Source organism: Chiloscyllium plagiosum, unplaced genomic scaffold (assembly GCF_004010195.1).
Source record: "Chiloscyllium plagiosum isolate BGI_BamShark_2017 unplaced genomic scaffold, ASM401019v2 scaf_13144, whole genome shotgun sequence".
Lineage (NCBI taxonomy): Eukaryota > Metazoa > Chordata > Chondrichthyes > Orectolobiformes > Hemiscylliidae > Chiloscyllium > Chiloscyllium plagiosum.
Genome location: NW_025215197.1, coordinates 7,259 through 19,815, shown reverse-complemented (window position 1 = coordinate 19,815; position 12,557 = coordinate 7,259). Strand labels below are relative to the sequence as shown.

At 42.5% G+C, this 12,557-nt stretch overlaps 1 protein-coding gene across 1 annotated transcript in view; it reads left to right on the top strand.

The window, feature by feature from the left end:
- LOC122548205 (protein AMBP-like) overlaps positions 1-10,287 on the top strand; it is a 13,298-nt gene extending 3,011 nt beyond the window's left edge. Inside the window, exons 4-5 of the mRNA XM_043686750.1 lie at positions 9,169-9,205; positions 10,048-10,287. Coding sequence (XP_043542685.1) covers positions 9,169-9,197 — 29 coding nt within the window. The 3' untranslated portion in view covers positions 9,198-9,205; positions 10,048-10,287. The remainder of the gene's footprint in view (positions 1-9,168; positions 9,206-10,047) is intronic.
- The last annotated feature ends 2,270 nt before the right edge of the window (positions 10,288-12,557 follow it).

Here is a 12,557-nt window from a genome sequence, read left to right as displayed (position 1 = left end):
CCAGCAACACATTTTCAGCTCTGATCTCCAGCATCTGCAGTCCTCACTTTCTCCTCGAAGCTTTTCTGCAAGGTCTAGGGACTACCAAAGGAGACAATGCTGCCTTGCATGTTGACTAGAAAACAATTCCATAATTTTGCAAAGCTGTATAGTGAAGGAATCATTGAAACAGTCCAGTTTGTGGAATGGGCAGCATTGTTTGTATCAATGGTGAGGCCCAAAGGGTCAGTTCATCTTTGTGGGGTTAGCCGCTTCTTGTAGCTGTATAAATACCCAATCCGTCATATCGAGGATTTATATGCAAAGCTGGCAGGTGGGCTGTCCTTCATGAAGTTGGACATGAGCCATGTGTACTTGCAATTGTGGTTAGATGAGTATTTCCAGATGTATGCTGGAATTAATATCCAAAAAGGTTTGTACCAATATATGAGAGTGTCATTTATTGTCAGCCTGTAAGTCACTTGCAAAACATCTGCAATCCTAAAGATAATCCTTCTCTGATCTCAAAAACACATTCAGGTTTGTAACTCATTTTCAGAAACTAATTCTCCATATAAACTACATGGTTCCCTCACCAACAGTAAGGATAATATATTATCTCGGGAGCAAGAGTGATTGTCCTGAAAAAAGGTCACCGCCCTTTACTGGCTGAACTCCATCAGGGTCATTCAGGAGTTTCCAAATTGAAGATATTGGCAAGAAGTTATGTCTGGTGACAAGGACTGATTATAGACATAGCTGTGTTGGCAGTGTCCAGAGTGCCAACAAGGTCAAACATTACTGCCAGCAGCTCCCCCACATTTGTGGGAATGGTTGGGTAAACCCAGTTACATGTTGATTATGCCAGTTCTTTCATGGGCTCAATGTTCTTAGGCATTGCAGATGCACATTCAAAATGGTTGGACATGCAGAGTTCATTTGTCGAACACGGTGATGACGATAGAAAAACTGCTTGTATCTTTTGCAATACACAGACTACCAGAGGTGTTGATGACAGGTAAAGGGCCATCACTTATCAGCAGGGAATTTGAGTATTTCCTAAAGTCAAATGATATTTGACATATAAGGACAGCTCCATACCATCCACCATCCAATGACCTGGCAGAAAGAGCAGTCCAAAACATAAAGACAGACTTAAACAGTCTACTAGATACCAAAATGCCCCGGTTCCTACTTGATTACAGGACCACACCTCATGGAACTACCAGGATAGCTCCAGCAGAGTTACTAATGGGAGAAGGCTCAGCACCAGGTAAAATCTGACCTTTTAGGACCTGGGATGTTGTGGGGGTCAGGGGCAGAGGATGGTGGGAAGGACAGTAAAATGGCATCTGAAATGCCAATGCCAAACACAAGACTCAGCTATGTGAGAGACATTTTACGTCAGGGGATGAAGTTTAGTCTAGGAACCACAGGAATGGCCCTGCATCAGTAACAAGCATGGTCGAGGTCAAGTCCAATGATGTATAAAGTTTTGGTAGGTGCAACGGTTCTGCACAAGGATATGGACTATATGAAAGCTGCAAACTCGCAAATGGTTCAGGAGCAAAACGCACCTGGCTCTTTGGAACAATCAAAAAGACCTGTGGGTTCTCCCTCTCCATGAATGTGTTGAAGACGCCTCAGAATCTGAGATGGCTATGGCGGATGCAGCCGTCTCAATGTCTTTGCCACCTGAAGGGGAGAATGAATTTCTTCTGAGACTCTCTGGGTGCAAGAGGCGAGTTACTGTGCATTAATCTTGTCCATATCTGAAGCAGAGTCACTGTTAAAATGTCCCAGGTGGAGCTACAAGAAAAATAACCAGCTTACACAAATGATTTGGATGTGATTAAGAGGTACAGTTAGTAAGCTTGCAGATGACACCAAAATTGGAGGTGTTGTGGACAGCAAAGAAGGTTACAATGGGATCTTGATCAGATGGGCCAATGGGCTGAGGAGTAGCAGATAGAATTTAATTTAGATAAATGTGAGGTGCTGCATTTTGGAAAGGCAAATCAGGGCAGGACTTATACACTTAATGGTAAGGTCCTGGGAGTGTTGAACAAACAGATCTTGGGGTACAGGTTCATAGTTCCTTGAAAGTGGAGAGTTTGAAGGGCAGGTCAAGCTTGACAAATTGTTTGGAATTCTTTGAAGACATTACAAGCAAGGTGGACAATGGGACCCAATAGAAGTGGTGCACCTACATTTCCAAAAGACCTTCGACAAGGTGCCACGCAAGAGGCTGACACATAAGGTAAGGATGTTTAGCATTAGGGGTAGAGTATTAGCGTGGATAGACATGACTTGGAGATGCCAGTGTTGGACTGGGTTGGACAAAGTTAAAAACCAAACAACACCAGGTTATAGTCCAACAGGTTTATTTGGAAGCACTAGCTTTCAGAGCTCCACTACTTCACTGATGAAGAAGGAGCGCTCTAAAAGCTAGTGCTTCCAAATAAAACTGTTGGACTATAATCTGGTGTTGTGTGATTTTTAACTTAACATGGATAGAGGATTGGTTGACTAACAGGAAGCAAAGAGTGGAGATAAATGAGTGCTATTCTGGCTGGTGACTAGTGCCTCAAGGGTCGGTGTTAGGACCGCAATTATTTACAATTTATACAGATGATTTGGAGTTGGGGACCATGTGTATGGTGTCAAAGTTTGCAGATGACACTAAGATGAGTGGCAGAGCAAAGTGTGCAGAGGACTGTGAAACTTTGCAGAAGAACATAGATACATTGAGCGAGTGGGCAAAGGTCTGACAGATGGAATACAATATTAATAAATGTGAAGTCATACATTTTGGTAGGAATAACAGTAAAATGGATTATTATTTGAATGGTAAAAAGTTGCAGTTGCTGCTATGCAGAGGGATCTGGGTGCATAAATCACAGAAGGTCGATCTGCAGGTACAACAAGTAATTAGGAAGGCAAATCGAACTTTTTCCTTCATTACTACATGGGATTGAGTTTAAAAGACAAGAGGTAATGTTACAGCTGTACAAGATGCTGGTGAGGCCACACATGGAGTACTGCAGGCAGGTTTGGTCTCCTTACTTAAGAAAGGATGTCCTGGCACTGGAGGGGATGCAGAGGGGGTTCACCAAGTTGATTCCGGAGTTGAGGGGGTTGTCTTATGAGGAGAGACTGAGTAGATTAGGATTATATTCATTGGAATTCAGAAGAATGAGGGGGGATCTTATTGAAACACATAAAATTATGAAAAAAAATCGATAAAATAGAAGTAGAGAGGATGTTTCCACTGGTAGGTGAAGCTAGGACAAGAGGGTATAGCCTCAAGATTAGAGGGAGCAGATTTAGCTCTGAACTGAGAAGGAACTTCTTCACCCAGAGGGTTTATAATCTATGGGATTCCATGACCAGGGAAGTAGTTGACACTACTTCAGTAAACACTTTTAAAACTAAGGTAGATTTCTTTTTAAAAATAAAGGAATTTAGGGATATGGTGAGAGTGCAGGTAAGTGAAGCTGAATCCATGAAAAGATTAGCCGTCATCTTATTGAGTGGTGGAACAAGCTGGAAGGGCCAGATGGTCTACTGCTGCTCCTAGTTCTTATGTTCTTATGAGAGCCGGTAGATAGGATAGTGAGGATGGTATTTGGTAAGCTTTCCTTTATTGGTCAGAGGATTGAGTATAGAAGTTGGGAGGTCATGTTGCGGCTGTGCAGAACATTGGTGAGGCTACTTTTGGAATATCGTGTACAATTCTGTTCTCCCTCCTATCAGAAGGATGTTGTGAATCTTGAAAGGGTTCAGAAAATATTTACAAGGATGTTGCCAAGGTTGGCAGGTTTGAGTTATAGGGAGAGGCTGAATAGGCTGGGACAGTTTTCCCCGGAGTGTCAGAGGCTGAGGGGTGACCTTTTAGAGGTTTATAAAATCACGAGGAGCATGGATAGGATAAATAGACAAGGTCTTTTCCCTAGAGTGAGGGAGTCCAGAACTAGATGGCATAGGTTTAAGGTGAGAGGAGAAAGATTTAAAAGGATCCTAAGGGGCAGCTTTATCACAGAGGGCAGTGCATGTATGGAATAAGCTGCCCCAGGAAGTGATGAAGAATGGTACAATTAAACATTTAAAATGCATCTGGATGGGTATATGAATGGAAAGGGTTTAGAGAGGGATATGGGCCAAGTGCTGGCAAATGGGACTAGATTAATTTAGGATAGTCGAACGGGTACATCTCAATGACTCTATGTCCTCGGACTCAGAGATGGATGGATATACTGTTGTAACAAGGTCAGCCAAGTGGACCTCACAAATTATGAGTTCCCTGATTGGGGCTGTTAATCAGGTTCAATCAGGGAGTCCTGGCTGACAAATGAGAACAGTGTGTCAAGCATCCTGTTCACTCTGAGAGCTGGCTCTGAGGGAATTGGATCAGTGGCAAGGACTTTCCACATGTAAATAAAGGGTAACTTAGTGAAGGGATATTGGCCTCTGTGGAGTTATTTCAGTTTCCTTACCTCAGGATAAATGAGCTCTTCTTCAAGCGTGTACAACCAATTTTTACTAGATTGCCTGCTCATTCCAGAGAATCTTATGAGAAAAGATTAAGGCAAAGTGGTCTCTACTTTGGCGTTTAGAAGAATAAGATTTGATCTCGTTCAAACATATAAGATTGTGAGAGACTGTCAGACAGAGTGTTACCTATGACTGGAATGCTTAGGAACTAGGAGGTATTTTCTTAGAATGAAAGGACAGCTAGTTTGAGCTGAAATTATGAGAAATGCCATCTCAGAGGGTGTGAACTTTAGAATTCTCTCAGTCAGAAGGCTGCACATTCTCAGTTGCATATATTCTAGAATACAGTCAACAAGTGTTTGGATTTTAAGGGAATCAAAGGGCATATGGATCATGCGTGACATAGTGGTCAATGATTAGCCAGGATCTTATTAAATGATAGGAGTAGGTTCATGGAGCCAATGGTCTACTGCTTTGTTTATTCACTTCATTCCCTACAGTATTGAAACAGGCCCTTTGACCCAACAAGTCCACACTGACCCTCCAAAGAGTAACCCACCCAGACACATTTCCCTCTGACTAATGCACCTAACACTATGGGCAATTTAGCATGCCCAATTCACTTGACCTGCACATCTTTGGAGTGTGGGAGGAAACCGGAGCACTTACAGGAAACCCACACAGACACGGGGAGAATGTGCAAACTTCACACAGACAGTTGCCTGAGGCTGGAATTGAACCTGCGACCCTGGTGCTGTGAGGCAGCAGTGCTAATCATTGAGCCACCATGCTGCCCAGCTATTATGTGCCCTAATTCTTAATATTTAATGTATAAATCACTTGAACTCCTTGATCAACCTGTAACTATGCCAATAATTGTTACTTATTACATAAAACAAAACCAAAAATTTGATTAGATGGCAGCTTATAAGTCATTTGCAAAACATCTGCAATTCTAAACATAGTTCTTCCCTAATCTCAAAGACATATTCAGGTTTATAACTCATCTTCAGAAACTAATTTTCTGTATAAACCACATGAATCCTTCTCCAACAGTGAGGACAACATGTATTCATATTCTCTCTTTGTATAAGAAATATGAGTTGGAGTAGACTATTTGCATCTTATACTCTGTTAATAAATAAGATTAAGAACAATCATATCCCTTATTATCCATAACTTAAAACTACTGAACCCTGTTGTGATGAAACTAGGCTGCAGTGCTTTCACACCTCTCTTTGTAACAGAAATCAAAAGATTTACAACACTTAAATGGAGAAATCTCTCCTCAGCTTAGCTGTAAGTGATGACTCTTTATTCTGAGTGAGCCTGTAGTAGATTCCCTGGACTGGGGAATCATTTTCTCAGCATGTAGTCCCTTCAGAATTTTATTCTTCTAAATCCCAGTGAATAGAGGCTGTGTGAACTCAATCTCATAAGAAAATTCCTTCATCTTTAGCTAGTGTTTACTCTTTAGGGGTTAAATAAGTTCTCCTGAAGCAAAGAGACCAAAATGTGTATGCCATATTGACCTGTCATCAATACCTGCATAATTGGCGTATTCTCATACACCGCTATGTAAAAAGGCAAACATACCATTTTAACTTGCTAATTGCATGCTGTACATGTGTGTTTGTTGGAGATCTTGCACTGAAATGGGTAGTGTCCTTACCTCTGAGTGAAAAGCTCCGGGTTCATAGAGCTTTGGCTGACGATGTTGAGTTGAACAAGAAATGTTTAGGAAGTGAATACCAGAGATTATATTGTTGTCCTCACTCTGGCAGTGAGTGCATTGGTATTGATTGCTGAGGCTTCCAAATCTCAAACCAATTTCCCAAAAACGCACACCTGCTTATTGACATTGCAGTGAATAAAGTGATCTGAATGCCACAAGCATTAAAATCCAATGGATTCCAGCCTACAACTCACTCCCAGTTATTTGTTATTCTAAATAGACAAATCCTTAAGTCTTCAGTTCGATTTCAGGCTGTAACTCCATATGGGCGAAAGTGAGGACTGCAGATGCTGGAGATCAGTCAAGATTCGAGCGGTGCTGGAAAAGCACAGCAGGTCAGGCAGCATTCAATGAGCAGGACAATTGACGATTTGGGCAAAAGCTCTTCCTCAGTAATGGGCTTTTGCCTGAAACATTGATTTTCCTGCTCATCTCATGCTGCCTGACCTGCTGAGTTTTTCCAGCATCACTCTAATCTTGACTGTAACTCCATATATATTAATTTGTATATTAATTATCTAATTAGATTCCAACCTGTAACTCATTGCTGGGCATTGTCTCTCTTCACATAAATGATCAAAACTTCTGGCTTGGATTCCACACTTAACTCACTCATAGCAGCCTGTAATATATGCAACCACTCATTCTTCTAGCTTAGACTCCTAACTGATGTGCACCTTGGTGTACAGATATCTCTAGACCGATAAAACACAGAGGTTTACTCACTCAATCAGACAGCATATTGCAGCACCAGACAACTTGGTTATTTCTCATGGTCTATGCAGCTCATTGTAAATGTCCTAATAGCAAAATCAATTTCTATTTGAAACCAAAAGAAAGAGTGTAAAACTAAACGTAAGGGCTTTCAAAACTGCAAAGAAAAGCACAGATCCTGTTGAATGGATGTCTGAAAGCTTGCAATTTCAAATGAACCTGTTGGACTACAACCTGGTGTCATTTGATTTTTGTCTTTGTCCACCCCAGTCCAACTCCAACATCTCCACATCACAGGAAGGATATAGTGACATTGGAGGGAATACAATGTTAGTTTACAAAAATTATGAAACAAAAACAGAAACTGCTGGAGAAACTTAGCAGGTCAAGTAGTATCTATGGAAAGAATGCAAGTTAACGTTTCAGGTCCAGTGACACTCCTTAAGAATTTCCATCACCTGCAGTTTTTTGTTGTATTTGCAAGAATGATACTTGAACTTTAGGGGTTAAGTTATGAGGAGAGTTTATAAAAATTAGGTTTGTTTTCTCTAAAACGTGGAATTTTAAGGGTGATCTGATCGAAGTCTTCAAGACATTAACAGAAAAAGACAGCACAGATAAAAGAAACTTTTCCCTATGGTTGGAGATTCCTGAGGAGAAAGTGAGGTCTGCAGATGCTGGAGATCAGAGCTGGAAATGTGTTGCTGGAAAAGCGCAGCAGGTCAGGCAGCATCCAGGGAACAGGAGAATCGACGTTTCGGGCATAAGCCCTTCTTCCTGAAGAAGGGCTTATGCCCGAAACGTCGATTCTCCTGTTCCCTGGATGCTGCCTGACCTGCTGCGCTTTTCCAGCAACACATTTCCAGTTGGAGATTCCTGAACCAGGGAGCATAGTCTAAACATTAGCCTAAAAATGGTCAGACCATTCAGGAGAGATGTTAGAAAGCACTTCTACACACTAAAGGTGGTAGAGGTTTTGAACGTTCTTCCATAAGCTGTAGTTGATGCTAGATTAGATTTTAGTTTTAGATATGAGTTTGATAAACTATTGACGTGGCCAAAGGTAAGTATTTGGAGTTAGGCCACAGATCAGCCATGATTTGACTGAATGGCAGGACAGGCTTGTGGGGCTAAATGGCCTCCTGTTCCTATGTTCCATTTGAAATAAGTTTCTCTCTTCACCTGTGACGTGGATTTGTTGAGTTCTGATTGTCACACTGCAGTTTGCAAGAGGAAGATAATTTATTCTTACAGAGCCTCCCGATTCCCCCTGAATTTTAATATACATTATGAATTTTGACCATTAGATTCTGTGAGCACACTGTGTCTAACAGGAGCATGAGTGTCTTGGAAGTCTATCCCAGGTTTTTTTTTGCAAGTGAGTCATCTCTTCATTCACAGTCCTAGATATTCTACTGACATGGCAGAGTGTACTACAATCTAAGTGCCCCAGTGATTACTGTAGAGGCAGGTTAAAGAAAACTATCCCAAAATTGGTTAACAGCTATTGAGTGGGTGTTTGGTGCTTGGAAGACATGGTGAAAGGGTGCCCCAGAGATTAACACTGTAAGCACTGATTCAGCACTTCTCCTGTTCCTGTGTTCCATTTGAAATCAGTTCCTCTCTTCATATGTGATATCCAACTGTCACACTGCTGTTTGGATGAGAAAAATAATTCATTACTACAGAGCCTCTTGACTCCCCTGAACTTTAATGAACACTATGAATTGTGACCATAAGATTGTGTCTACACAAGTGTGTCTATTAGGAGCATGACTGTCATGGAAGTCTATCCCAGGTTCTGTTTTGCAGGTGAGTCATCCTAGATATTGGACTGAAATGGCAGAATGTACGATAAGCTAAGTGCCCCAAGTGCAATGACAGGTACCAAGAGAACTGTCTCAGAATTGATTAATAGGTATTTGAGTGAGTGTTTGGTGCTTGGGGATGTGGTGAAAGGGTGCCCCAGAGATTGATGTCATAAGGATTGATTCAGTCAGAGCCATGACTGAACAGCTCACATAACTGGCTTATACTTGACTCAAACCAAGAGGCGAAAGAAATTATCACCATTTATACATGTAATTTAATCCCCTAATTATAAATCCAACTACTTTTAAACATACTTTAAATACTTTTTTGAGGAATAAATTAGAGAACCATTGCAAGCTTAAGTAGAGAAACAATGCTTAATTTTTGATTATGTGATAACTGATATATTTTCTTTGTTAACCTCTTTCTATAAGGATCTTGCTCGGAGAACGATGGTATTTAGAGCACAGGGTAAGAAAGTTTGCCTTCAGGTGCATCATTAACACAAGTTTGGAATAACAAAAGTCACACAATGGTTATGGCACATTATAGGGCATAACACTGGGGAGACTACATGAACAGGACAGGGAGTGGCACTGGGTACAGTCCCGAGTTCAGCAGAATTACAGACCGGGTGAATCATTGGGTGCCCCTGGAAGATGTTTGAGCCAAGCAGTACAGCACAGTAGTGCTGCAAGGTACTGGATATGTTCCTTTCATTCACTCAAGCAGCTGATTTCCAGTATATTTCAGCTGGGAGTAACTCTAATTCCTGATCATTTCCATTTCACAGACTTGGATATGGTCAAACTCACAGTCACCAACCAGAGTTGTGATGGTGGCTGAAGTGAGACAGTCAGGCCAAAGTGTTCAATGGGATAAAGAGAGGCAGAACTTATAAGGTTCTTAACTGTTCACGGCATGGGGGGGGGGGGGGGTAAATATTGTTAAAAGAATAGAATGTCCCTGAGAGTGGGAGGGAAAGCTCAGACTGGAGCAAACTGCTCGGTGCTACACTTGCTATCTCACTGTGTGGCACTAACCTGTAATTAACTGTGAGGGCACTGACTCAGAGGGTGGTACGTGTATGGAATGAGTTGCCAGAGGAAGTGGTGGAGGCTGGTACAATTGCAACATTTAAGAGGCATTCGGATGGGTATATGAATAGAAGGAGTTTGGAAGGATATGGGCCGGGTGCTGGCAGGTGGGACTAGATTGGGTGGGATATCTGGTTGGCATGGACGGGTTGGACCAAAGGGTCTGTTTCCATGCTGTACATCTCTATGACTCTATGATTCTACTCTCTTTTACAGGAGACAATGAGCTTCTGGTTGTTCCCAACAAAGTATAGCTGGAAGTAAGAGAAGAAAACAGTGAAAATAATGATAGAAATAATCATTATAGTGATCATTTCAAGTGAAGCTTCAGACACTTTGGATGGACTGATCCTAAATGCAACTGGCAGAAGGGAGATGGCATTTACACAAATTCAGGCTCAGTATTGTAACCACGCTTTCAAACTAATTGATCAATAAAACTCTGTATTGAAAATCCTTAAATCTCTAGGGTGTGGATTCTTCAATGTGAAATATTCTGCTCAATACAAGGAATTCCCACATCCTGCGATTGGACCTTCATTTTGGTTATTCAATTTTTTTAGGCAGAACCTATCAGGAGATTTAGTAATATCGGCTCTGGTGTTATGTGTTGGAGATTTGGCTGAAATGTCAGGTGAGGAGCATGTCAACCTTGGGAATATCTTGTTCTTTCTTCTATGCTTTTGAAAAATGACACCATCCAGGTCAAAGCAGCACCAATCACTTCACCACTGATGCTAAGCAGCAGCGTGTACTATCTACTGATGCACTGTAGAAATGCATCAGTAATTCAGACAGCACCTTCAAAACCCACAATCACTTCCACCTAGAAGGAACAAAAACATAAGTTATGGAAAAGCTCAGCAAGTCTGGCAGCATCTGTGAAGAGAAATCAGAGTTAACATTTCAGGTTTGACAACCCTTTCTCAGAACCCAAAACGTGAACTCTGATTTCTCCTCACAGATGCTGCAAGATCTGTTGAGATTTTCTAGCCACTTCTGTTTTTGCTTCTGATTTACATCATCGCAATTGTTTCAGTTTCCATCGAGAAGGTCAATGGCAGCAGATATGTGGGAACACCATCAGCACCTCCAAGTTCCCTTCAAGCCACTTCCTATCATGGGAAATATTTTGCTGTTCCATCACTGTTGCTCAGTCAAATTCTTGGAATTCCTGATGGATTAACTGCAGCACGTGGATTGCAGAGATTCAAGAATGCAGTTCGCCATCTCCTCATGGGCAATAAATACTGGCGAATCAGTGACATCTGCATCTGAGTTAAAAGTTTAAAGTCAAAGAAAATCCAGACAGATATGTTAAAGACAAATATTGTTCAACCAAACCAATTGTGGTTTTTGCTGAACTTAGCAGGAGGGTTAATGAGGGTGATGCAGCTGATGTGGAGTATATAGGTTTCCAGAAAGTGCTGGATGAAGGGCATGAGAACAGTCTCCTTGGCAAAGGGACAGTGGTACCAGTGGTTTTAGATTAGATTAGATTAGATTAGATTACTTACAGTGTGGAAACAGGCCCTTCGGGCCAACAAGTCCACACCGACCAGCCGAAGCGCATCCACCCAGACCCATTCCCCTACATTTACCTCTGCACCTAACACTACAGGCAATTTAGCGTGGCCAATTCACCTGACCTGCACACCTTTGGACTGTGGGAGGAAACCGGAGCACCCGGAGGAAACCCACGCAGACACGGGGAGAATGTGCAAACTCCACACAGTGGAGTCGCCTGAGGCGGGAATTGAACCCGGGTCTCTGGTGCTGTGAGGCAGCAGTGCTAACCACTGTGCCACCGTGCCGCCCACCACTGTGCCACCGTGCCGCCCACTGTTTGTACTGTTTGCAGCAGCGGAATAGTACCTGGCTGTTTTCATACCAGAGGCTGGGTTATTCTGAGGGGTTGATACAAAGGACACTGTTCTCAGATTTGTAATTAATGACTTAGACTCAACACAATTTCAGGATTTAGAGAGCATATGAATTTTTTAAGTTGTGTAAACTGCGAGGAGAGTTGTGACATCTACAAGAGGATATAGATGGGTTAGTGCATGGGCTTGTAACAGATTTCAGCAGCAAGAACGAGGTGAAATAAAACATTCTGAATGCGATACAAAGTCCCTAAGCGTAGGAAGAAGTTGGACATAAATAGTCTGGGCATCAGAAACACAAATAAGGCACACAAATCAAGTAATGGTCAAGAGGGACATGGACCACCAACACCTCAGACAGCCAGTGACCTCACCAGTGGGACAGGAATCGGACCTCACCAACATGGCGCAACGAATGCTCCGGTTGTCGCCCTCACCAATATGGCGCCATTCGTGCTCCGGATGTCGCCCTCACCAACATGGCGCTAGAGTTGTGCAGTGGAATGTGAGGTCAGGGCGAGCAGGGTCATGAGGGAGTGATCCGGAAGCAGTTTCATCGGCTCGTCAGCGGATAACGTTAATAGATCAACAAAGCAGCAGGTCACCTGAAGATTAACCTCAGCTTTCACACATTAAGAGAGCACACAGTGTGGACAGTGATGTGACCACAGCTCCTTTAATAACATTACAGTTAGCAGGTGAGGGTCAGTGTGTGTGGGACTGTCCCCCAGTGAGAGTCAGTGTGTGTGTGTGGGAGCTGCCCCCCAGTGAGGGTCAGTGTGTGTGGGACTGTCCCCCAGTGAGGGTCAGTGTGTGTGTGTGTGTGTGGGACTGTCCCCCAGT